This window comes from Engystomops pustulosus, chromosome 3 (assembly GCF_040894005.1).
Source record: "Engystomops pustulosus chromosome 3, aEngPut4.maternal, whole genome shotgun sequence".
In the NCBI taxonomy this organism is placed as follows: Eukaryota; Metazoa; Chordata; class Amphibia; order Anura; family Leptodactylidae; genus Engystomops; species Engystomops pustulosus.
In genome coordinates, this window is record NC_092413.1 from 57,761,452 (window position 1) to 57,785,179 (window position 23,728).

General features: G+C 38.1%; 1 protein-coding gene across 7 annotated transcripts in view; it reads right to left on the reverse strand.

The window, feature by feature from the left end:
- Positions 1 to 23,728, reverse strand: part of UTRN (utrophin) — a 457,412-nt gene that overhangs the window by 353,872 nt on the left and 79,812 nt on the right. For all 7 annotated transcript variants that reach the window (XM_072140867.1, XM_072140861.1, XM_072140863.1 and 4 more), the window contains 6 exons: positions 17,847 to 18,044; positions 15,765 to 15,946; positions 10,355 to 10,505; positions 8,845 to 8,964; positions 3,790 to 3,891; positions 1,144 to 1,251 (listed from right to left, as the gene is read on the reverse strand). In XM_072140867.1, coding sequence (XP_071996968.1) covers positions 1,144 to 1,251; positions 3,790 to 3,891; positions 8,845 to 8,964; positions 10,355 to 10,505; positions 15,765 to 15,946; positions 17,847 to 18,044 — 861 coding nt within the window. The remainder of the gene's footprint in view (positions 1 to 1,143; positions 1,252 to 3,789; positions 3,892 to 8,844; positions 8,965 to 10,354; positions 10,506 to 15,764; positions 15,947 to 17,846; positions 18,045 to 23,728) is intronic.

Here is a 23,728-nt window from a genome sequence, read left to right on the forward strand (position 1 = left end):
GAAGTTTTCTAATATTATATATTTCAAAGCTCTTTTAAAACAAAAATGATCCCCCAAAAAGTCAACTGTGAAATCCCTTTGAAAATCTGTAAAAGCGCTGCTCGATTTGTAAGCTGCATGACGTCAAAATAATATATCCAGACATTTAAAAAATGATGAAACTATAAAGCAGACATATGGCAAATGTTACACTTAACTAATTTGGGTGGTAAAACTATTTGTTTGAAAAGGAGATCATTTAGAATTTTGAAAAATGACCCTATTCGTTTGTACAGCAGTACATCATTACCCACCACGACTTTCCCTACTCATCTAGATATCCCGGTTATGACAAAAGCCACTAGGTCGAAATAATAAAATTCTGTTTGCATTAAAGGAATGCTTGGGCTTTATTCTTCACACTATATAGTTGGGGGGTATCTGAGCCCGTACAGCACCCGCCCTGCCAATGTACGGCCACACCTCTTTTAGATTAACAATAAAACTGAGTAAAATTGAGGAGGTCGTTAAACTTTCTTTCATGGGCAAACCCCTTCAAGGGATACAGAAGACAATATGGTAGATACAGCTAATAGAGAAGGAAAATAGTTCTTTCTTGATATGTTCTTACCATTTTCAAGATTCTCAGAATTAATATTTTATCATTAAGAGGGGATAACATTCCCAGCTATAGGTCAACAATGTCTGTCCTAACACAACCCCATTAAAGGGGCTACAAAGCTTGGGTAGTATTGTCTAAAACCGCAAGCAATCACTAGTTAATGGAAAAAGAGGAGTAAAAACTAATAAAAAATACAAACAACATGGTTGGTTTAATTTTACAAGCACATAATGTTTTGTCAATACAGGATTATTGCTATTTCAAGCACATGATATTTTCCCTTTTCAACAGTGTTTTGCCTGTGTGCACCGACAGGTAAAATGTCATTAAATAGGATAAAGAAACACAATGCTGAGTGTTTACTTTCAATCTTTGCAGAGTCAAAGGAAATGAATGGCAATGAATGACAGGAAAGCATGCACACAGAGACAGTAATCTACTTTTTCATGGTGCAGACCCGCTTCCCTCAAGCATGTGTCTACCCTTGTCCTATCTAAGTGGATGTTACTAGATTCTTCACATAGCAAAAATACTGCACTCACCGCCAACTTCCTCACATTCACACTGAGCTCAGCTTGGTCTTTGAAGTTGCTCCGCTGGACTGTACTCAATGATTCTTCCTTCTCACTTAGCCACACCTTGAACAAGCTCTGGGGGTAGAAAACATGACACTGGTTACTTTTCTGAAGCCATAATATCAATAAACCAAGATTATAAAGCAATTTGGTGATCTGTTTACTGATGCTCCACCTTCATCAATGGTATTGTAATAATAATTCATAATACTAATTCCTTTATTTATATAGCGCACACAGATTATACAATGCTACACAGAGCTTACCAAATCAGTTTCTGTTTCCAATGGGGCTCACAATCTAATCAACCTACCAGAATGTTTTGGAGTATGGGAGGACACCGGAGGAAACTCACGCAAACACGGAGAGAACATACAAACTCTATGCAGATGTTGACCTGAATAGGACCCCAGCGCTGCAGGGCTGTAGTGCTAACCACTGAGCTATTTTTGTAATTTCTTTTGTAATATTCAGTATTGCATGTACGGACTTCCAGTAGAGCTTACTCAGAGGTGAACGAGAAACCTCTCTCAGAATACAGTGCTGCAGTGTAAAGTATGGTATCATGAAGGAAATATGAAATATAAACAGTTACATAGTTAAAGGAAATCTACCATCAAAATAAATCATGATAAACCAGGGACACTTACTGAAAGATCCAGGCACCATGACTGTGGTCATCTTCTTATATTTGTTATCCATGGCCATTTGTTAACCATAGCTTTTAAAGTTATGGCGATAGAACACAAGTGATCTGGGGGCCTTATCAGAGCTCCCCCTGGTGTAGCTTCACAGGCTGTAACACTGTGTAGGAGCAGTTCTACCACTCCACCCTGCTCCCTCAGGGCTTCCCCCTTCCTCTGCCTGCTGTAATCTCACAAAGTGAGAGAGTGGAAGTGCTCATGCACAGTATAACAGCCTGTGAAGCTACAGCACGGAGGGACTCTGGGAAGGCCCCACAGAACCCTTCTGCCTAATTAACATAATTTTAAAGGTTTATTTTAGTAAAGAGGAATGAATAACAGACATGGATAACAAATATAGGATTATCACAGTCACAGTGCCTGGGTCTACGAGTTAAAGCTCCTGGTTAACCATGCCTGATTTTGATGGTATATTTCCTTTACTTTTTTTTCCAAACTTTTTTTTAATAAAAAACTTTTCAGTCAAAAGTTAAATCCTCTCTTATCCAATAAAGCTTTCAATATAGACGAGCTGAGTAGGAGCATATAATTAGGGCATAGCACAAAAGGGCAATCTCCATTATAAGTTTATTTTTTCTAAATCAATATTAGATGGTATATGGCTATAAAAACTGTATTCCACCCAATTCTGCATTGTAATTTTACTGTCTGTCATTGCATTTATTTTTAGTTTCACTTGTTCTAATGGGCAGTGATAATGTGGACGGAACATAGGTCCTGAGTAGACAGTGTGAAGGTAAATGGACTCTGTATAAACAGATGATAAGCAGATGCAGAAAATATAAAAGCCGTCACCACATTTTGGCCATTAAGTTAAAAAGTGAAGTTAAAAAAAAAAAAAAAACATTGAAATTTGAAAAAAATAAGTTTTTAGAAATATTACTAATAACAGCAATAACTATGGCTGCTAAAATAGCTGTACAGGGGATGATCAGAACTGACATTCCCAATAACTTAATTTACATGCAGTATTCATTGATTTCTATATTAGGATCAAGAAATCATCTATCATCATACAGATTGTTTTGCTGATATGCTTACACAAGGGGATGTTCTAAATTCTACATTTTGGTGCTGTATTAAACAGAAGGTGATTTAGTAGTTTCCCGGCTTCCCCCTAAACACTGTTCTTAAAAGGTGAAAATGACTGACCTAATTATCATTCTTTAAGAGCGTTTGGAGCTCAAGACTAGTGCACTTTGTCTCCAACTGATACAGCTTGTTCTATTAGAATGGTCCCACAAATTAGTCAATATACTAACTTGAAGTCAAATCATAAGTTCCAAGGTCAACCAATAAAATAAATAATATATATACACATATATATCCTCATTGATACTCAATGTAATAAGGCTTTATATATAAATTTCAGAAGCAAAAAGATTTTTGAGTGCTATACACATGATTTATAAAATGATTTGTAAATGTACATTTACACCTAAACAATTCTTGTATGTATTTATATACATACTGTAGATGGAACACTTGGTGGAAAATTTAAAAAACCTTAGTTACACAAATTCTATGCTTTTCACTTCTTTGGAATATTGAGACCTAGCACTAATTCACACCGTATACCTAAATGGATTTTCAAACACAAAATAGATTTATTTATTATATCTAAAAACAAGGCATAGTCGTCTGAATCAAAAAGTGGTGTATATCATTCTAAGAGAGATCAATTATACAAACATAATATATACATAAAAAACAAAAATAAAAAGTAAGACTATGGTTTTTATTGTTCATCCTAATACAATTTTGAACAATTTTGTTCATACTTGTACAGTAAGGCGCCTGTATAAAACCGATAGCACATCCACTGTTCCACCATTTATGTACTTTACATAGCTATCGGGATCAGGTTAGTGCTGAGATATACATATTTAAAAAAAACTCTTAACTTTACCTGTTCTTCTAAGAGTTTCTGCCATGGGATAAGGATTCCTTGTAACTTACTCCAATTCTCCTCAGTCCAACGGCAAACTGCTGCCCATCTTTCTCCAAGTCTCTGTAAAGAAGATAAAGCAAAAATTTGGGATATAGCGTAGAGAGAAAGTTTTACTTTGACACTCTGTAAAAATGTGCATCTTAATTTGCTCATGTTTTTCATAGTTTGGACTGCTATGTTTGATTTGTGGATGAAAAAATGTAAATATGTATTTTATACTTAAATAAACACATGTAATGTTTTTATAACTTACAAGACGACATGCCAAAGACTTCTGTTGATATATTGTAGGATCACCTGCCTATGTGGACATCTTATGTAATATATAAAGAGCACTGTCTATGTATGTATGTCTGCTAAAGGAATCTGCACCATCACATTCCCAATCAAAATGTGATCTGTGATCTGAGAAATGTTATAGTGGAAAATTCCACATTGCACTTTCCAAAAACACTAAGTAACCTAATTCCAAACTATAGGAGCCAATGACGGTTTTGGCAGATAGCCTGGATAGCAACCCATCACTGTTTAAACTTCTATTTTGCCCAGTAACACCCATGATCGGTATTGGCATAACATAACTTCATTGCCACTGGCACAGTGACAACAACAGTAGTACTGAAGAAGACCATAGAAAACAAATAACAAGTAAGATTACCACAGTCATGGTGCCTGGATCTATGCAAGTAGATTTCCTTTAAAGTAAATGAGAACACTCTTGACCTCTACATTATGTGGCCAAGTAACAGGTCATTTTATAACGGCCAAACCTAGTTCCTGGCCACTTCATTAGTTTAAGACTTACATAGGCTCTCATAAGAATTAAAGGAATGAACAAAGAAACTGACTTCCAGACCACATATAAGATGCGGTTTCAATTGGAAAGTCTGCTTCCAAGTTACCCTACTCGGGCCATTGATTCCAGTCTGAATGGGATGAAGACTGGAAGCGCCAGCACTATGCAAGAACCAGGAGCTAGTGCAGGACAAGACTACTTACTTTTTTTTGGCCAGCCTGCCTCGATAAGTATAGGAAACCCCCTCAAGTTTACAATAGCGAAATTATCCAATGGCACTTTGCTGGTTAAAAGCACATTTTCTTAACATTATGGCATGCTCCAGGTCTTCCCCCAAGCCATCTCCACGTTATATGTTCATTAGTCCAACAGCTATCTCTTCCAAATCCTTCTGTAAACACAATCCCTCCATGCGCACTTGGCACGATTAAAGGGGAATGAGAAACCTCTAGGGACTTTTAAATTTAGATTAAAAGGATTGGGTATGATGAAATTCAACTGGTGTCTAAGGAGTGTCGAGAATGTCTTGTACACATTAGTTGGTTGGTCCTGCTATTAATCTACCATGTATGGCAGCTTTGACTAGATAATGTCACCACATTTCTTTATTAGGTTGAAGAAGCCATTCATGAGCTAAAAAGTAAAGCCCTGCTATAGATTTAATGGAAACAAACTACTCGACCTCACATTAAATTCAACCTGGAGATAAGCTGGAGTAAACAGTGATATACAGTATGGGTGGTTATCAATGACTACCAAAATAGCTCAATATCGTTCAACATGAGATGTTGCACAATTGACCTGCAAGTACAGTGTCAACACTGTAGACCCGAAGATGCTCACTGATTTATAGGTGTCAATAATATATAAGAGTTTGTAGAAAGCAGGCATTTGTTAAAGGATGACAGCATCAGCCATGTCTTAGGTTGGAAGGAAAAACTAATGCTAAATATGCTTCACAAAGGAATTTCCGTATACTCTCAATAGCTCAATTATTCTGTGTTATTTACAAAAAAACTCATTATAAAACAAATTATCTATAAAATTGCTATCTATCCATCAGATAACTGTAGTTATAGAATTTTATGCTTGGTTTCCTCTATAAATTGTTTACTTTAATGCATTCCCAAATGTTATTGTAAATGAAATGTGTGTGTACATGGGCTATTACCAAAGACAAAAAAACAGATTAACAGGGCTTAATAAAGGTCGCACAGCCTTTTCTGGTCCAAGAGCCACAATGTTCTCACAATGTCCAAAATCTGAAAAAAAAACCTTAAAAGGAAATCAACCATTAAAGTACAATAAAATTACACATGTTCACCTATTGTCCTCTGCATAACGATTACGATGCTGGTCGTCTTTATTCTTTACACGCCAGGATCGCCTGAAATAAAGATTTGCAAAAAGAAGCCCAGAGGGCGGGCTCTGGGCTGCTAATTATTCATGCCTATCGCTACCTCACTCTCCCATGCTGGAGAGTGAGGTGATGTCATGCAGGAGGTATGAATAATTAGCACATCATATGTTTTTCAGGCGATCATGGTGTGTCAAGATTAAAGAAGACCAGCGCTGGGATTGAGATAAGTGACATTAAGTGAGTATGCTTAGCTTAATTTTACTGTACTTTGGTGATAGATTTCCTTTAAAGTGGTATTATTCTTTAAGACATTTATGAAATGTCAAAAGTACATGCCAATTAATGAACGGTAGATGTCAATTCTACTTCCACCTATATGAAAAATGGGGATCCCATGCATCACCTTAACACTCAAATGAGAAAGAGACCATTGATGCATGTGGTCTTCTCTCTGTGGTCTAGTTTATGCAGGTTTCCAAAAAGGCACTCTGCTTCCCTACTTCCATAATATCCTGCATTCATAGAATAATTTCACTCTTAGACCTATAGTGCACACAAGAAGTGGTGCCTTATCACTGCATTTGGCATGCCATAGATGTAAAAGGAGCAGCAGTCTTGCATAGAGACAAGTGACGCAAGATATGCTTCATTAAAGCTTTGTCAAATTTTTCATTAGATTCAATTAAGTCCAAACCAGTTGTTTTAGTAGGAAATTGGTATATAAACCCCTCTAGTCCTCTAAAACACAGATTTTTATAGAAAGGTCCAATCCATCTTGTTACATTTCACTATTGTTTATACAGGATTAGCCCAAAGCTAATCAGCTTCGATTTAGTACCAAAATCGCCAACATAGCACCAAATCTACATATTGGCAATTAGATTTGCTCATGGGATTTCGTATGATGAAGTGCCCACCACTCAGGCGCCACTGGATACGTTAGAATTGCTCTGTAGTCTGCAAACTTTTAGGCCTGGATATTCACAGGCTATAGCTAGTGCAGACGCACTTCATGCTGTGCTCTGTACTTGGTGTGGAGTTGGCGTGTAGGTTGAAATAATCGCAATTACTGGTGGTTCGCTTGTATGCAAAAAAACAGATGTATGCTGATAAACAGTGCGCTTATGGATCTCTGGGTGTCCTAGTAGTGGAAACACCTTTGCTCTGACCTATGGATAGGAAATAAGTGGAATTTGTGAGACAAACCCTTTAAAGGACACCTGTCATCAGGTCTGTGTCACTTGTCCTGTCACCTCTACCTGTTGGAGCAGCTCACAAGGATCCCATCCCAGCCTTTATCTAGTCAATTCATACATTAATCATTGCAAAACCATCTTTTCTTTATTATGTAAATGAGGCTGGTCACATGGTCAGAGGCAGTGATGTCACCCCTGTTACCCCTCCCCTCTCCTCCCCCTGCTCATGTCTGTGTGTAATGTATAGTAAAGCATGGCTAGTGTGTGTGCTGCTTCTGCTGACATGCTGCATCCTCCTAATATACAGGTGAGAGACACAGACATCAGCTACACATGAATCTGACATGTTCTGCTATAACATGGCTGCCTGGAGCTGCTGTATCTCTCCTATATACACACACACATGCACACACAGGCTGCAGGGGGCGCCAGCACCAGGAAGCACATCATTATACAGCCTCACATCATTATACAGGCTGTCAGTCAAGCACTGGGGGTGTGGCTGTGCCTCCCACTCATGAATAGAGTGGACAGCTTGAATATGCTAATGCTTCATTGGACATTTCACAGATCATTTGCATACAGCTTTAGGACCTCATTGCTTAGGTTTACAGGCATGTAGAGGGACAATGAAGGTATAGAGGCAATGCTCTCTAATGGCAGTTTATGAAAATATATTTAGTTTAGGGGGGTTATTTTGCATGACGGGTTCTCTTTAAACGATAAATATTTCTAGTGGGGGGAAAAAAATCTTTCACAAACAGAAAAAGTAAGCAAAATACACATGATGTCAAGACCAGCAAAGTTCCTCATGTCTCCTTTTAGCCTATGCTTCTTTTAGGATGAAGATTACAGCTCCAGTCTGGTTACATGGGCTTTATCCATGTTTGTGTTGCATAGACAAACACTAAGGGCATGTAAACTGCATTGTTTCCTATAAAAACAAAAGTTCAGCCTAACAGCAAAGTAAAATAAAAGCAAAGTCAAAGAATACTCACATTCAATACTTTCCAGCATTTCACAAGGGAAAAAAACAAGATGAAACTGTTTTCTGCCAATGTGACTAGTAATGGTAAGTTTTTATATACTAATTTAAGTTTTAACCCTATAACTTATCACAAGATAAAGTCTGTTTGAGAGGTGTTCTAGTTGCAGGTGTCAATTTCCTCACTTGCCTCCACTATGCCTCCTTAAGCTGTCACTTAGGCCAGATCACTTTTCCCACTAGTCGCCAAAAGTGGAGATTAGTGGGAAAGGTAAATATGGAGCACAGATTAGTGGAAAAGGTAAATATGGAGCACAGATGGTGATGTAACTTTCAGTCTTAAAAAACCCTTATTCAACACAAGCCCTTACTCTTTAAAGAACAGTAAATACCTGCATCATCCAATATAGGCCATAGTTCAGAAACTAACCATCTAAAGGACAACTTCTTCATTTGCTCCTAAAGCCTCCCCTACCCTATTAGTCTGTGGTTTCCTCTCTGGAAGCCCTAACTATCTTGAGAGCAGGGGCTTCCTGAGCCTTATTAAACCTGGTTAGGCACTCAGAACATGTGGGCAAAGAATAAATAGAAAAGCATTCACTAATAATTATTTAATATACAAATGAACCAAAAGGTTTCACATTATAACCATTGTCAACATCAGTGTGTGACTCACCTGCAGTTGCGTTTCTAGTGCAGCAGTAGCTCCATCACCACTGTTTTCATCCACAATAACCACCATGTGGGTTAAAGAGTTGACTTTAACTTGTTCTGCCTCTAGGTCATTCTGTAATTTCTAGCATATAGATCAAAGAATAACATTAAACACAACTGAGTAAATATATATATTTTTTAAATAGCTAATATCCACTGCTGTTTCTACCTGGGTATTCAGCAGCTAAAATGATATATTTAGAAATTATAACTTAGAGAGAACCTGTCAGCAGAAATTGACCTAACAAACCACTACCAGTATGTTTACAAGCAGATGAACACCTTCCAGATTGTGTTTCTTTCATGACCCAGTGTAGTAGCATCATCCAGAAAATCACATGAGATGTAAATTGGTTGTATAAAGTAGGCAAAGATTTTAATACTAAAGTCAAGCTCTTTTCTCAGAAGGCCCCTTCACTGTAATTGATGGTCCTGCATCCAGAGACAGCACTAGATCTCCTGAACTAGATTCAGATCTTCTGAAATCCAATGCATGATGTCAATCACAGAGGACAAGGCATTAAGAGATCACCATCTTGACTTCAGTGTTAAACTCTCAGTCGCCTTTATACAACTAATTTACTTCTCACTTAAAAGTTGAGTTTCTGGGTGATGTCACCACACTGGACCTTGAAAGAAACAAAAACTAGAAGTTGTATACTGGTAGTGGCTTATTAGGCTAGTTGCTGATGACAGGTTCCCTTTAAGAGGAAGCTTTCACCAGATTTTCATAAATAAATCTAATGACAGCACATTACTAACTCTTGTCCAGGAGCGAGTCCCAAGGGTGTGTGTTATTCATGCAAGGTAGTGTCTCTCAGATGATGTCTGCTGGCATGTAACTCATCCCCCTTACTTTCAGCTGATATCATCCACTGCTCTATATTGCTATAGGGAGGGGACATTAGATGAGAGACACACATGACATTAATGAATAACACGCACCCTTGAGACTCGCAGCTCCTTCTGGCAGTTTACCAGATAGACTTACAAAGTTATTTTCTGGGGATAGAAACTATGCTATTTTTAGCTAAAACAGTGTGGGCAAGTGTTAGTATAGTGCTAGAGGAACCTACCATAGAAAATCTGGTGACAGATATTCTGTGTAAGTATTCACATAGGGTCACCAAATGTGGTCTCATACATTAAAGGCATTTTCTGTATAAAACTATAGGTAAGAAATCCATTGAATAGGTCATCAATATGAAATGTGTAGGGGTTCAACTTCTAGCATCCGCAGAGAACAGTTAAATTAAACAGGGAGCAGACAGCTCCTTTGTCAATGTAGTGGTCAGGCCAGGTTACTAAGCTTCAGTGACTCCATATAGCCCTGTTCAATTCTCTATTTATCAGCTGCTAGGAACAGTTGATCCTGGGTGTCGGAAACCCACCAATGTGATATTGAAGAACTGTTCTTAAATCATCAATATTTTTAGCACTTTAAGTTTTCATCAACGCTATAGTTTGCTCACTTTGTGTTCTTCAATCTGTTTTCTAAAGGCTGCAAAATCTTCACCATAGGACTTTAAATCCATCTTGTGAATTCGCTCTTCCGTGACAGTCAGCCAGTCAGACAATTGGTCCAGTTGTTTTCTTTGCAAATCCATCAACACTTCGTGCAGCCTTCCAAGAAAAAAAGAAATAACATGAAAACAGGTTAAACAAGGTAAAACAAGAATTTTCTATTAGATACAATCTCTATAGCTAATTGCCTGCTGCCAGCAAGATTTGCACCTTGTACAAGGCATGCCTGTACAACATAATTGTGTAGTAGAAGTGCAATGAATTCTGGGAATTAATTACAAAATAACATCATTCAATAAAATGCATGGTCTACATCTTGATTAAACGGTTGGCTCATGAATCAACCTTTTTTTCGAAGACAACACAGTCTATACGAAGCTTAATTTTTTTGCAAACTTATGAGGTGGGCGGCATGTCTTAGACTCCCTGTATACATCTGCTGAACTAATAATGAGGAACTAATAATGAGGCAGGAGGTTGGTTTAAGACCTCCCTCAGCTCATTGTAGGAAAGCTTCACAGTCTAACCACAAATCCTAATAGAATAGCTATAAAATCAGAAGAATTATTATTCATTCAACAAAAGTGCATAAATGAATACAGCGGAAGTTAGTAGTAAAATTTGTAATATACTTTGCAATAGTTCTTCTTTTCCCCCTGCCTTTCTTCCTTATCGAACTTATTTCTTGACGACGTGTGACAGAATAGTACGTTATAGTGTCCTTAAAGATGTATGAAGAGGGGTCAAATGCTGGGCTCCGACCATGGGTGTTTACTATTTGAAGGCATTTATATACCGGTGACACATGTGTGGTGCCATATTTGAAACCACATGGTTTCATCAAGGGTGGCAGTCCATGGGATGAGCGATCAGATCCCCTAATTTTGAAGTACCCTAGGGTACCTAAATGTTTTAAAAACCCTAAAAAGCTAAAATGACCCATCTTTCCATATAACACATATAAATATAATGTTATACAGTTATAAACTGCTAATATAAAATGTATAATTTACTTTGTGTTCTATACATTTTTTTAAAAAATTTAATTGTATTAGTTACGGTATATACCTTCTGAAAAAAGGACAAGGTTGTGATATCTAGACAGAATTCTTAATGGACATCTACCACCAGTAATCTAACCAGTGTCCTAACCAGGTAGTTCCGTCTAGGGGATGGGGGGACTGTTTTCTTTTGTTTTCTCGCATCTTTAATAACGAAATATTGTAAAACAGATGGAGGTGCTCAGGCTGATTCGGATAATATAGAGAGTTTAGGTCAGGGGGAACCCTCTGATATGTACATATACCATATAAGCAGTGGTAATGTGCTTTCCCTGAGGAAGTAAGTTCCTGATGACGGCACAACACAGTTACTCAGAGGATTGTCTTGCTTCTCTGCCAACATCTACTGCCAACATCTAGAAGTGCAGGAACCAACAATGTACAAAAACTAAATCAGAAACCTTAGAACAGCATAGTCAGTCAGTACCACAAACTACAGGACCCTCTTGTTGAATTGTTCTAAGCTTTCCAGTACCAAAGTTTTGATGCATCATGCAACTATACTAGGAAATACAATTTTTTTATGCAGAAAGAAAGCCTTTTTCATGTTTCTAAAACTAAAAAAAGTTATGTTTTGAAAGAGGGGGAGCAAAAAACTGATATGGAAAATGATATAGGCAGCAAGGGGTTAAGTAGTTTGGGTAAATCAGCTTTCTATCCTGTACCCCACTGACAGCTGACAGATAAAGAAACCTAATAAAGTGTCTAAGGACTTAACACTTTACAGATAGAGAGTTCAATTCTCAAGGGAAATATTCTCTAGGTAAGGATTTAGTTAATCAGTAGCCCCATTTTGTGTCTGAAGTGGGTGGACATCAGAAAGCTTTCAAATACACTTCTCATTGCAGGACACAGAAGTAAAAAAAATGATTTTATTAATGGAGTTGACCATAATCGCCTGCTTTATTCAATTCTGTAATAAAAATAATTGCTTCAATTACACTTTAGGTTATTTTATTAATAATATAATATGAATGCTTGTTTGAATTTACTGTCAAACTTTCAGCAAGATATATCCCTGAACAGTTCCCAAGGGGTTTAAGCTCTATATACAGCAGTCATTCTGGCAATCATTAGTGGTCCGAGTCCAAAGACTTCAACCTTGCCATCTTCTCGCAAGGATTCCCTCTTTAACCCCTTAATGACTGCCGTATCGGCTTTTTACGGCGGTCATTAAGGGTACTTCTTCTGACGCGACGCCTTTCAACGGCGGTGCGTCGGAAGAAGATTTTGGGACATCGGGTCCTGCAAGTGCCGGTGTCGGGCTGTGATCTCACAGCCCAGACGCAGTACTAACACCCGAGATTGGAAAAACTCCGATACCGGGTGTTTAACCCCTTACACGAGCGTGACCGTGGCTTGTAAGTGTCCACACCGTGGATCGGACCCCCCCGGGTTCCGACGAGTGACCCGAGGCTGTCGGCTCCTCTCTGTGCCGGGTTCTGCATCCTGGCAGGACCGGGCTGTGTGTAACTGAGCATGCTCAGCATGCTCAGTTACTTACACTATACACTGCAATACAAGTGTATTGCAGTGTAAGGGCTTGAACAAGCGATCGGATGATCGCTTGTTCAAGCCAAGAAGTAGAAAATGTAAAAAAGTAAAAAAAATATAAAAGATTTAGTCATTTTAGAATATAATTAAATAAATAAATAAAAGTCCCATAATCTCCCCAGTTACACATAAAATGCAAATAAAGTATATAAAACACAAAAACACGTACATATTTGTTATCACCACGTCCGTATCAATCTGTACATTAAATATAAATCCATATTGAACCCGCTCGGTGAACGACATAAAAAAAAAACTCGAAAAACTTCCCGTAATATACAATTTTTCATCAAACACCATCACTAAAAATGTTCTAAAAAGTGATTTCAAAAAAAGTTAGGTTCCCTAATATGATACGACTGAAAAGAACAACTCTTTTCGCAAAAAATAAGCCCTCAACCAGATCTGACAACAGAAAAATACAGAAGTTATGGCCCTGAAAAGTTGTCAATAGTATAAGCAGTGCGATTTTCTCCAATATTGGTTTTGCTCTAGAAAATTGAGCAAAGATAAGAAAAACTATATAAATGAGGTATCACCGCAATTGTAGTGAAGCAGAGAATAAAGATAAAATATTATTTTTACATTACGGTGAGCGGGGGAAAAAAAATGCTAAAAATAAAAAAAAAAAAAATTTATGATTTTGATCGTTGTGACAGTACAAATCTGCTGTGAATAGCGCTGCTTTGATCCTATAGCTCGGCCGTGCGTCCATACAGCAGGACACCACCACATATGGGGTATCGGTACACTCGGGAGGAATTGGGCATCAAATGTTGCAGTGCGTTTCATCATTTAATTTATTCTGAAACTGTCAGTTTTGGCCTAAATGAATGTATTTTACAAAAAAATTTGAAAGTTTCTAAATCGCAGGTCCATATTGTTTTAACCCATGTGAAACACTTAAAGGGTTAATAGACTTAATAGAAGTTGTTTTAAACACGTTGAGGGGTGAGGTTTCTATAGTGGGGTAATTTATGGGGTTCTACTATTATTTGGGCCTTTCAAAGTCACTTGGAAGCTGAATTGTCCCTTAAAATTTGAGTTTTGGCAATTTTCAAGAAAATGAGAAAAAATGGCACCTAAAGTTCTGCGCCTCATAACATCCTAGAAAAATGAGAGGCCACATAAAATATCATCTCAACATAAAGCAGACATTCCATAAATGTTGAATATTAAGCTTTTTGGGTAGTTTTACTTCCTGTCTGGAAAACAGAACATTTCAAACTTGGAAAATAAAGAATTTTTAAAATTTTTTGCCAAATTTTCACTTTTTTTCAGAACGAAACGCAAAACTTATCACTTAAATTTTGTAACTAACATGAAGTACAATGTGTCACGAGAAAACAGTATCAAAATCACCTGGATATGTTAAAGCGTTCCGAAGTTATAACCAATTATCGTGAAACATGTCAGATTTGAAAAATCGAGTCTGGTCATTAAGCTGAAAACTAGTGTCGGTGATAAGGGGTTAAACAATTTGTCCACTTTCAGCAAAGAAATGATGTGCACTGATACAGGAAGACTATTGGGAAATTAAATAACATTTCATTACACAATTTTTTTGCACAAACCCCTTAAGAAAAACATGTATCTAAAATTCTCCAATTGTAGGTCATAAACTAAAATGGAACCCAGCTGTGCAACTTGTTTGCTGAAATCACCCCATCAAGTCACATGAATATGCCAAACATGGTGAGGTCCTACTACCTTATCATAATGTTTTTGCATCAGAAATGAGGTAAGTTTAAGCTAACTGAGAATCCTTTAAAGAGAACCCGTCATGCAAAATAACCCCCCTAAACTAAATATATTTTCATAAACTGCCATTAGAGAGCATTGCCTCTATCCCTTCATTGTCCCTCTACATGCCTGTAAACCTAAGCAATGAGGTCCTAAAGCTGTATGAAAATGACCAGTGAAATGTCCAATGAAGCATTAGCATATTCAAGCTGTCCACTCTATTCATGAGTGGGAGGCACAGCCACACCCCCAGTGCATGACTGACAGCCTGTATAATGATGTGAGGCTGTATAATGATGTGCTTCCTGGTGCTGGTGGCCACGCCCCCTGCAGCCTGTGTATAGGAGAGATACAGCAGCTCCAGGCAGCCATGTTACAGCAGAACATGTCAGATTCATGTGTAGCTGATGTCTGTGTCTCTCACCTGTATATTAGGAGGATGCAGCATGTCAGCAGATGCAGCACACACTAGCCATGCTTTACTATACATTACACACAGACATGAGCAGGGGGAGGAGAGGGGAGGGGTAACAGGGGTGACATCACTGCCTCTGACCATGTGACCAGCCTCATTTACATAATAAAGAATAGATGATTTTACAATGAATAATGTATGAAATAACTAGATAAAGGCTGGGATGGGATCCTTGTGAGCTGCTCCAACAGGTAGAGTTGACAGGACAAGTGACACAGACCTGATGACAGGTGTCCTTTAAGACCCCCATGTATAAACTAGAATTAAGGAAAGAGTATATCAAGCTTGAGGATACTTCATCCGTTGATTAATATGGGACGTGGCAATTCTTTCCCCCTGTGGTGGTGCTATGGGGAAATTAAATGCTTGAACCTCAGAATAAATCTACATTTAATAATTATTAAATACATTTAATAATAATAATTCTGAAGAGTTACGTAGAGTATAAAGAACACAATGCAATTACAATTGCCCTTTTTAATTTATGGAAAGTGTTGATAATCTGAAAAACTTTATGGAACACACCTGGATTGTCTATGCATGCTTTCTAGACGAAGGTCTTCCCAGCGTGAGTTCAGCAAGGTCATCTGCTCTTGTATTTCATTTTCCTCATCAATCGTAAGGTCACCCTGGGCAATAAGTTGGTTTCCTGCCTGCAGAACGTTGCCCACACTGCTCTGGTGTGCTGTGAGCTCCATCATAAAAGCCTGAAATCAGAGAGGTCACAGAAGAAAGGTATACATTACCTGAATAATGGGCAGAGATATTAATGCAGAATGCATAATAAAGAGTTCCCCCATACAATATACATAAAAAAGTTAAATTATCTAAGCATTGTCTATACATAATATTCTTGAGGAAATGCACGTGGTGCAGATAAAAGTCTTACAAAATGTCTGTGATAAAAGATAATAAAGCTTAGCTATTTTATCTTCATTTAGCTTTGTACCCTTAACCTGCAATGATTTATTGTTATAAAAAATGTTATATAAAATTAAAACCTGTAAACGGCACAAATAAAAGATATTCATTATATAAAGATGTAAAATGACATTCTAATTGACGGTACTGACATGCAGAAACTAAAAATAATCCATCCAATTACTAACTATATTCTCCTCTTAAATTGGACATCAGAAATGTGTTTCTTGGTGCCAGGGTTCAGGAGATATGACCATTTGAAGGCTAAAGGCTGACTGTAGAAGGAGCTGCAATAGACACTATGGGGCTTATTTACTAAGGGTCCCGCGGCCGCATTTTCACCGGGTTTCCCGATTTTTCGGGTATAGCGCAGGGCATTGTGTCGCACTCGATAGTGTTGTGTCGCAATTGCGCTGGCAAATCGGGGGTGTCGGACAAGATAGATTCGGACTACGCGCAGGATTTAACAATTAACAATGTAATTGTTGCAAGCCAAGCACTTAAATGCACCGGGAAGAAGAAGGTGAACTCCATTTTCATGAATCGCGGCAGATGGGCATTCTGGCGGACATTCCAGATCAAGGATGGCACAGGGACCAGGTAAGTAAATGTGCCCCAATGTATTAGTTATGACACATTTTTAGTTATGTGTCTGCTAATTATATATTAAAAAAAAATAGTGGGCCACATTTTGCACATTTATGAAGTGTTTGCCACACCCGAGTGGATGTTTCAGTGCATATTCGGACCTTGCTCCCCATTTATTATTGTGACTTCCCAAGAAGTGCAGGGTGCCCCAGATTAATTAAGACTGTGCGCTAATATTCAATAATCTGGTGCTACCTGCAAATTACTGAGGCAAACTAGTGCAGTTTGCTCTACTTTTGATAAATGTTATCAATTTAAAGTAAAAACATTTGGCTCCTCACGATGCCAGTGGCTCACAAACAAGGACGTTGGCAAGCCAGTGTGCAAGGAGCCAAAAGACCCGAAGAGCATCCAAAGCAAGAAAAGGACTTGTGGTGGGCGTTGGAATGGAAAATACAGTCTTAATTTTTTTAATTAAAAGCTTGCCAAACTCTGGGCAGTGACTGGCAGGCTTTATACTGCAGGGGCTGGCAGGCTATATATTGGGGTGGGCGGGAGCGGACAGGCTATATACTGGGGGAGTGGCAGATTGCCCCAGCAGTATATAGCCAGCCAGCCAGCCCCCCCCAGTGTACAGTCTGCCGCCCTCCCCCAGTATATAGCCTGTCAGCTCCCGTCCACCCCAGTATATAGCCAGCCAGCCCCAGCAGTATATAGCCAGCCAGACCCCCAGTGTACAGTGTAATGCAGAGATCTCACTGCACTGCAATTTAAAGAGACTGCCAATGTGCTCCAAGTCCAACTACAATTATAGAATATAAATGCATTTTTCACAATTCTGCTGCCACTAACCACACACATAAATTTATGGTTACACAGATCACTGCCTGTATTTCTACTGTGTGAAACTCACTAATGGAGTCAGCACTACTAAATAGTTAATATGCAATTTCACTCTAAGGGTTGTATGTGATAATAATGAAAAATTCTCAATACTGTACATATTTATAAAGTAAAAGAGAAATCAAGAAATAATAGAAGATAATCCTTTGATGAAGAAATTTTGCTTGTTTTTACCATACATTAAATGAAGCTCACCTCATGAGTGGCAAATTGTTGCTTTACTTCTTCAACATCATCAGATATATCATCTTGCTCCTGAAAAGTGTCTTCTGCCATGAGGAGCCAAGTGAGGACATCTTCCAAGGCAACCTGATAGCTGTCAAGATCCATTTCTACCTCGGTTACTGTACTAGGTGCCTCTGGACCAGAGTCTCCACATCGTTCATCAGATGACTAAAATAAATTTGGAGACATGATACATTTTCCATTGATTATATGTGTCTTATATTTAATTTTGAGAGTTTGCCTGTTACTAAATTATTATGTACTTTAAATAATATTGTTTCTACTTAATCTATATAAAATTATTCCTCTAACAGCTATAGCCCAGCCTCTACACAGTTTGTCTCCCTGAAAAACAAATCCCTACTTCCCTCCCCCTTAAACCACACAATGAATGTGGCCTATCCACCAACTATCCACAAAATAAATTTAGTTTTATTAATACATACATTATCCATAGCACTGTACGGTTCTTGTCCGCAATTACAATCAGATTTCCAGATCAAGCTATCAGTATCATAATTGGGGTCAGCTGACGGCTGAATGGGGAGGGGGGAGGATAGAAGGAGGAAGAGCTAGCAGAGAGCAGATAATGATGACGCCAACACAGGGACCAGGACGCCCCCATGACTCCGATGCAGTTTTATGGCATGGAGCCAGGTACACTGTTATTTACTTTTAAAAGTGAGTGGAAGCAGCAATGTTAATTTTAAAAGTAGACTGGGGATTAGTACAAAAAAATATGGTAACCTGTCATTAGGTAAAAATATGTGATCCTGTGCGTTTCCTTTAAACCTGAAGATATTATTTCTCCATATAAGATAAGTCCCAATAAAGGAGTGGCACAGAAAAAGTGAGACCCTCACTTGTCAAAAATTCCTGGAAACCCCTGTAACACTACAAAGCTTCCTATACAGTTATTAAAGGTTTCAGCCTAAAGCTCAGGGTACATTCCTCTTGATTTCCCTATATGATATTTATTTTTTTAAATGGTTCAGGGAAAGGTGGAAAAACTCCCACAAGAGCAATGGACACAAGAGCAATGGACACATGTCTTAACTTTCATTCTTTCACTTAACACCCTCTGTCAGGGGAGGGCCAAGACATCCCACATAGGTAACATATACACTACTTTGTTGGTCAGTTCATTTGCAATCTGTGGTTATATCTAATCTTATGCGAATGAGCATTTTAAGATCATTAGGAAAATACATTAAAAAATTGTTAACCAATTAAAAAAAATATTGTTTTTGTTAAAAAATGCATTAGGGCATATGTACCTTTTTAATGTAAATCCTACCTCTACACTAGTTCATGAGAATTAGTGGAAAACTGATGCCACAAATTTGCCCATGAAAACAGATGTAAATGTCCATTTTAGTTGCCAAGAATAGTCTTGGACATGTGAATAAAATCAGTAATCCTCCCTTTCACAGATGTGAGTTTGCCGAGACAGAGTACATGCTGGAACAGGAAACCCCCGCCCAGCTGGTTGTATCATTGGTGTCTAACATTTCAATGAATTAATTTTTAATTATGTTCTTTATAGGCTTGTAAACAAGGGTGGGGGAACAGATGAGAGAAGACTTTAAAAGAGATCTTTCCATTATACATGAAGCCTTTATGTGAATTTCGGCAATTATACTAAATGGCTGCTTTTTTCACTGACTGTAAGAAACACAATATTTTAGTGGCTGATGTTCAGAACCAAGAAAGAGAAAAGTTAATGGGAAGACGAGAGTAGCCAATAAGTATCTTTTAATAGCCATAAACGAATGCCTTAGGGTTTATGATTTTATTAGCAGTTATGGAAAATTGCACCTTAATTTGTCCGTTAATTAACAAACCCTACAGCATTTGCATCATCACGGCCCCATTCCTCTTTCCACAGACTGTATTACCCAGTAAGATGGGTAACAGGTATATATCTAGAAAAGTCTGTGCATGAAAATACATAATAGATTTACTGAAAAGGATCCTGAATATAAAACTTTTTACAGTATCTAAGGTTACACAAAACATTGCTAGGAATTAAGTAGCATTAAATTGTGCTCTGGTAGAGAGCTATGAAAAGTATATCAGTTTTCGAAGAGTAAAGGGGTTTTGTAGCCCTTAAATATTAATGACCTATAATAGATTACCGATTCAAATGCAACACCCAGCAACCCCACCAGTCTGCAGACTTTAGAGGTGCCGGCTGATACAATGGCGACAGTCACATTGGCATTAATAGATTAAGTCAGAAGAATTCTAGTCAAGATAAAAGATTGTAATTTCGAGACAAGATAAAAAGCACACAAATATTAAACAATTGCTTCAAGGTCAAGGTATCAAACAAACAATAAGATTATGTACACATACACACTTCAAATGCTATTGCATGATGCCTCAATATGACTGCACATTGCAGATAAATACCCCAGTAATGTCCAAACACAAAAGTTATAGGAAAGATATAAAAAAATAGAATAAGGTAATAACTTGGATATGTATGTAGAGCCAGACTGCTGGGAACCTCACAGAGTTCTTTGTATTGTTGTATGAAAGAAGCCTCAGGTTGAGGGTCTGTGCTGTCACTTTCTATGGAACTGCTGGTTATAATACATAGTTATAATACACCCTTTCCCATGGCGAATTGTGTATCATTCTTGTATTTCCAGTTGCTTATATAACAATGAATTTTATTACACTATGATATTACTATGTTACTTAAATCTTTGAAAGGTAACCTATCATCAAGGACATGCCCAATAACCCTCACTAACCCCCACAATGCCTTTGTGGAAAAGTGCACTGCAGGTGTCCCAGCTTAAATCTGCCCCCTCTCACCGGTGCACTGCTCTGCTTCCTGAGCGGTCTCTGTACCGCAATACACTAGAGGCTTAAATATCTCATTATGGGCCTTCTTATTTTCTTTCTACCCACTTGTGACCAAAACGTAAAAAAATTATATGTGGATTGCCAATCGGTGTCTTTTCAATAAAGAATATTTGCAATTGATCTGCAATTGAGTACAAAGTTCATACTATTGATGTTCTTTAAATTATAAAGCCTTGTAGTTACTAAGCTCAAAACAAATCAAAGACACCACTACAACCAGTAGTCTGGCCGGCTGCAATAGTCATACCGTATGTCTTTATAAGAAAGCCATTGGTGGGGGCCCATAAAATAGAGACATAGCAGGGAAGTGTTGTCAAGGGAAAGGTAGGTGATCAGTACACTATGACACCTTGCATTAATTGATTTAATTCTAAATATTTTTTCATTTCAATTAACCCTTTAAGGACGTGGCCCTTTTTGCACTTTCATTTTTCACTCCCCACCTTCAAAAGTCAAACTTTTTTATTTTTCCATGTTAAAAGCTGTGTCATGGCTTGTTTTCTGCGTAACGAATTGCACTTCATAGTGATGGTATTGAATATTCCATGCCATGTACTGGGAAGCGGGAAAAAAATTATGAATGGAGTTTAAATTATGAAAAAACGCATTTGCGCCATATTCTTGTGGGCTTGGATTTTACAGCTATCACTGAGCGCCCCAAATGACATGTCTACTTTATTCTTTGGTTCGGTACGATCACGAAGATACCACATTTGTATAGGTTTTATAATGTTTTCATACATTTAAAAAAAATTAAAACCTTCTGTACAAAAAAACATGTTTCTGATTCTCACTGTTTATGTCCTTTTATATATGATCTAGGGAAAGAGGGGTTATTTAAATGTTTACTTTTTTTCATATTTTTTAAAAAATTTTTAAACCATTATTTCAGATCCTCCAGGGTAATTTAACCCAGCAGGGTCCGATTGCTAATACTATATACTGAAATACTACTGTATTGCAGCATATACCAATATTACAATGATTTCTAATAGCCTGCCAACTGCTGGCTATTAGAGATCAATTGCACATGGCAAGCCTGCGAGTCTCAATGAGACTGTAGGCTGCCATGCCAACCAATCGCGGCCCTCCGATGACGTCACAGGGGGCGGTGATCGGCCATCCAAGATGGCGGCTCCCATGTAAAGGTAAACTTCCACAATCGGTGCCAGCACTAACAGGCTGCATTATACAGCTGTCACCCGCTGTGTATGGAGAGAGCTCAGCTCGCGAGCTCTCTTTATACACCCTTCGCGGCACGACGACGATATAGTTCGTCCTTGGTCGCGAAGGTGTTAATAAATAGAGCCAAGATTTTAATTTTTTTAAAAAGAGAATAGTCCAGTCCAGGGGGACAATATCAAGCAGAGAAAATAATGCATGGGGATCTCTAAGCACAAACCATAAGAGTCCTGAATGGCTCATGAAGCAGGACAGACCAGGCCAGGAACAGTGGCCAGCTCCCCATTTTCCATTCATCAACATACAAAAGTTCAAAGTGATTAATCAATCTGAAAAAATTATACAGCACAAGATCCTGCCACTTACACATTACTCCAAACTATACAAATGAACAGAAAGACTCATTTCTAAGAAATGTTCCCATACTGTAATTACGAAGACAGCAGGAGACCAGTCTGTAGAGGATTAACCAAGCACGAGGAGTAAAATGAGCTGAAAATAAGGATTAAGGAAGAAGAGGTTGTTTGAAGTTTAGGGAAACATGTAAAAGTACAAAAGTAATAAATGACAATCCTAGAAAATGCATATTTTTATTAGGATTATGGATATGATAATAGGTTAGGATCTTTATTCTACAACTGCGTAACCCTTTCATAGATTGTATTCCTCATGCTGTGGAAGTAATCAAGTTTTACACCGGGCCAAAATTTATGAGTAGGTTGCAAGATAAGATATCTCATTGTGTACCTAGTAAACTGAATTCTGCCCTATAATATTAGATTGTGTACACCAGATATAATTCCTGATGGACAAATATATGCTATTCATCTGTAATTCATGTTAAAGGAAATCTACCATTTAAAAAAGTAAAAAACATGTGCACATACTCACCTACACTCCTCTTGATCTTGTTACTAGAGCTGTCCTTTGTTAATCTTGACACGCCAGGATCACGTTGAGAAAAGATGTCCCACGCTCTGGGCTGCTAATTATGCATGGCCCTGCACCTTCCTCTCCCATGCCCGGAGAGGGAGGTGACATCAAGCTCACACCTCCTGCCTGATGGATGCCTCCATTTACCATGTTGGAAAGGAAGGTGAAGTCACAAAAGGGGCGTTCATAAATATCAGCTCGGAGTGCCAGACATCTTGTTCTTATGCTTTGGCCTGCTAATTCTTAGTTTCTTTTCTAGGTGATCCTGCTAGATTTCCTTTAAGTTTGGCTGAGAAAATATTTGATTTCATTCAAACAAGGAGAGTAAGCTAAAGGAACAGGCATGCTGTAATTTAACAAGTTCAATCATTCCTTCCTTCCTTTAACATCATCTGTCAGAATCAGGACTCTTCCATACCGAAGATAGTTGTCCAGTCAAAATTGTGAAGTTTGTCAACTTTGCTCTTATTTGAAAAGTGTTTCTTAGCCTACAACTATAATATAATTGCAACTTGCACAAAAACTGAACAGAAATTTAAAGGTGCAATCTCACCTGATGCGAGTTATATACTAAGTGAATCATGCATATTAAAATTTACCAGTATTGTCCTGCCTCCTTGTTCCTGATTGACAGGTCAAATCAACAGTGAGAGTAAGCCCTGTTACATCATTGGGCACTTAAAGTCATATGACCAGAATTACGTCATCAAAGGTCCTGTTACATATACAATGTCTACCCCCATTTATGTTTCAGATCACATGAAATCACAGCAGGTCTCAATGGAGAATGGGGAGAGGTAGAATTCCATGGAGAATGGGTAGGAGTAGAAGTCCATGGAGGCCGCTGTGAATTCATGTGA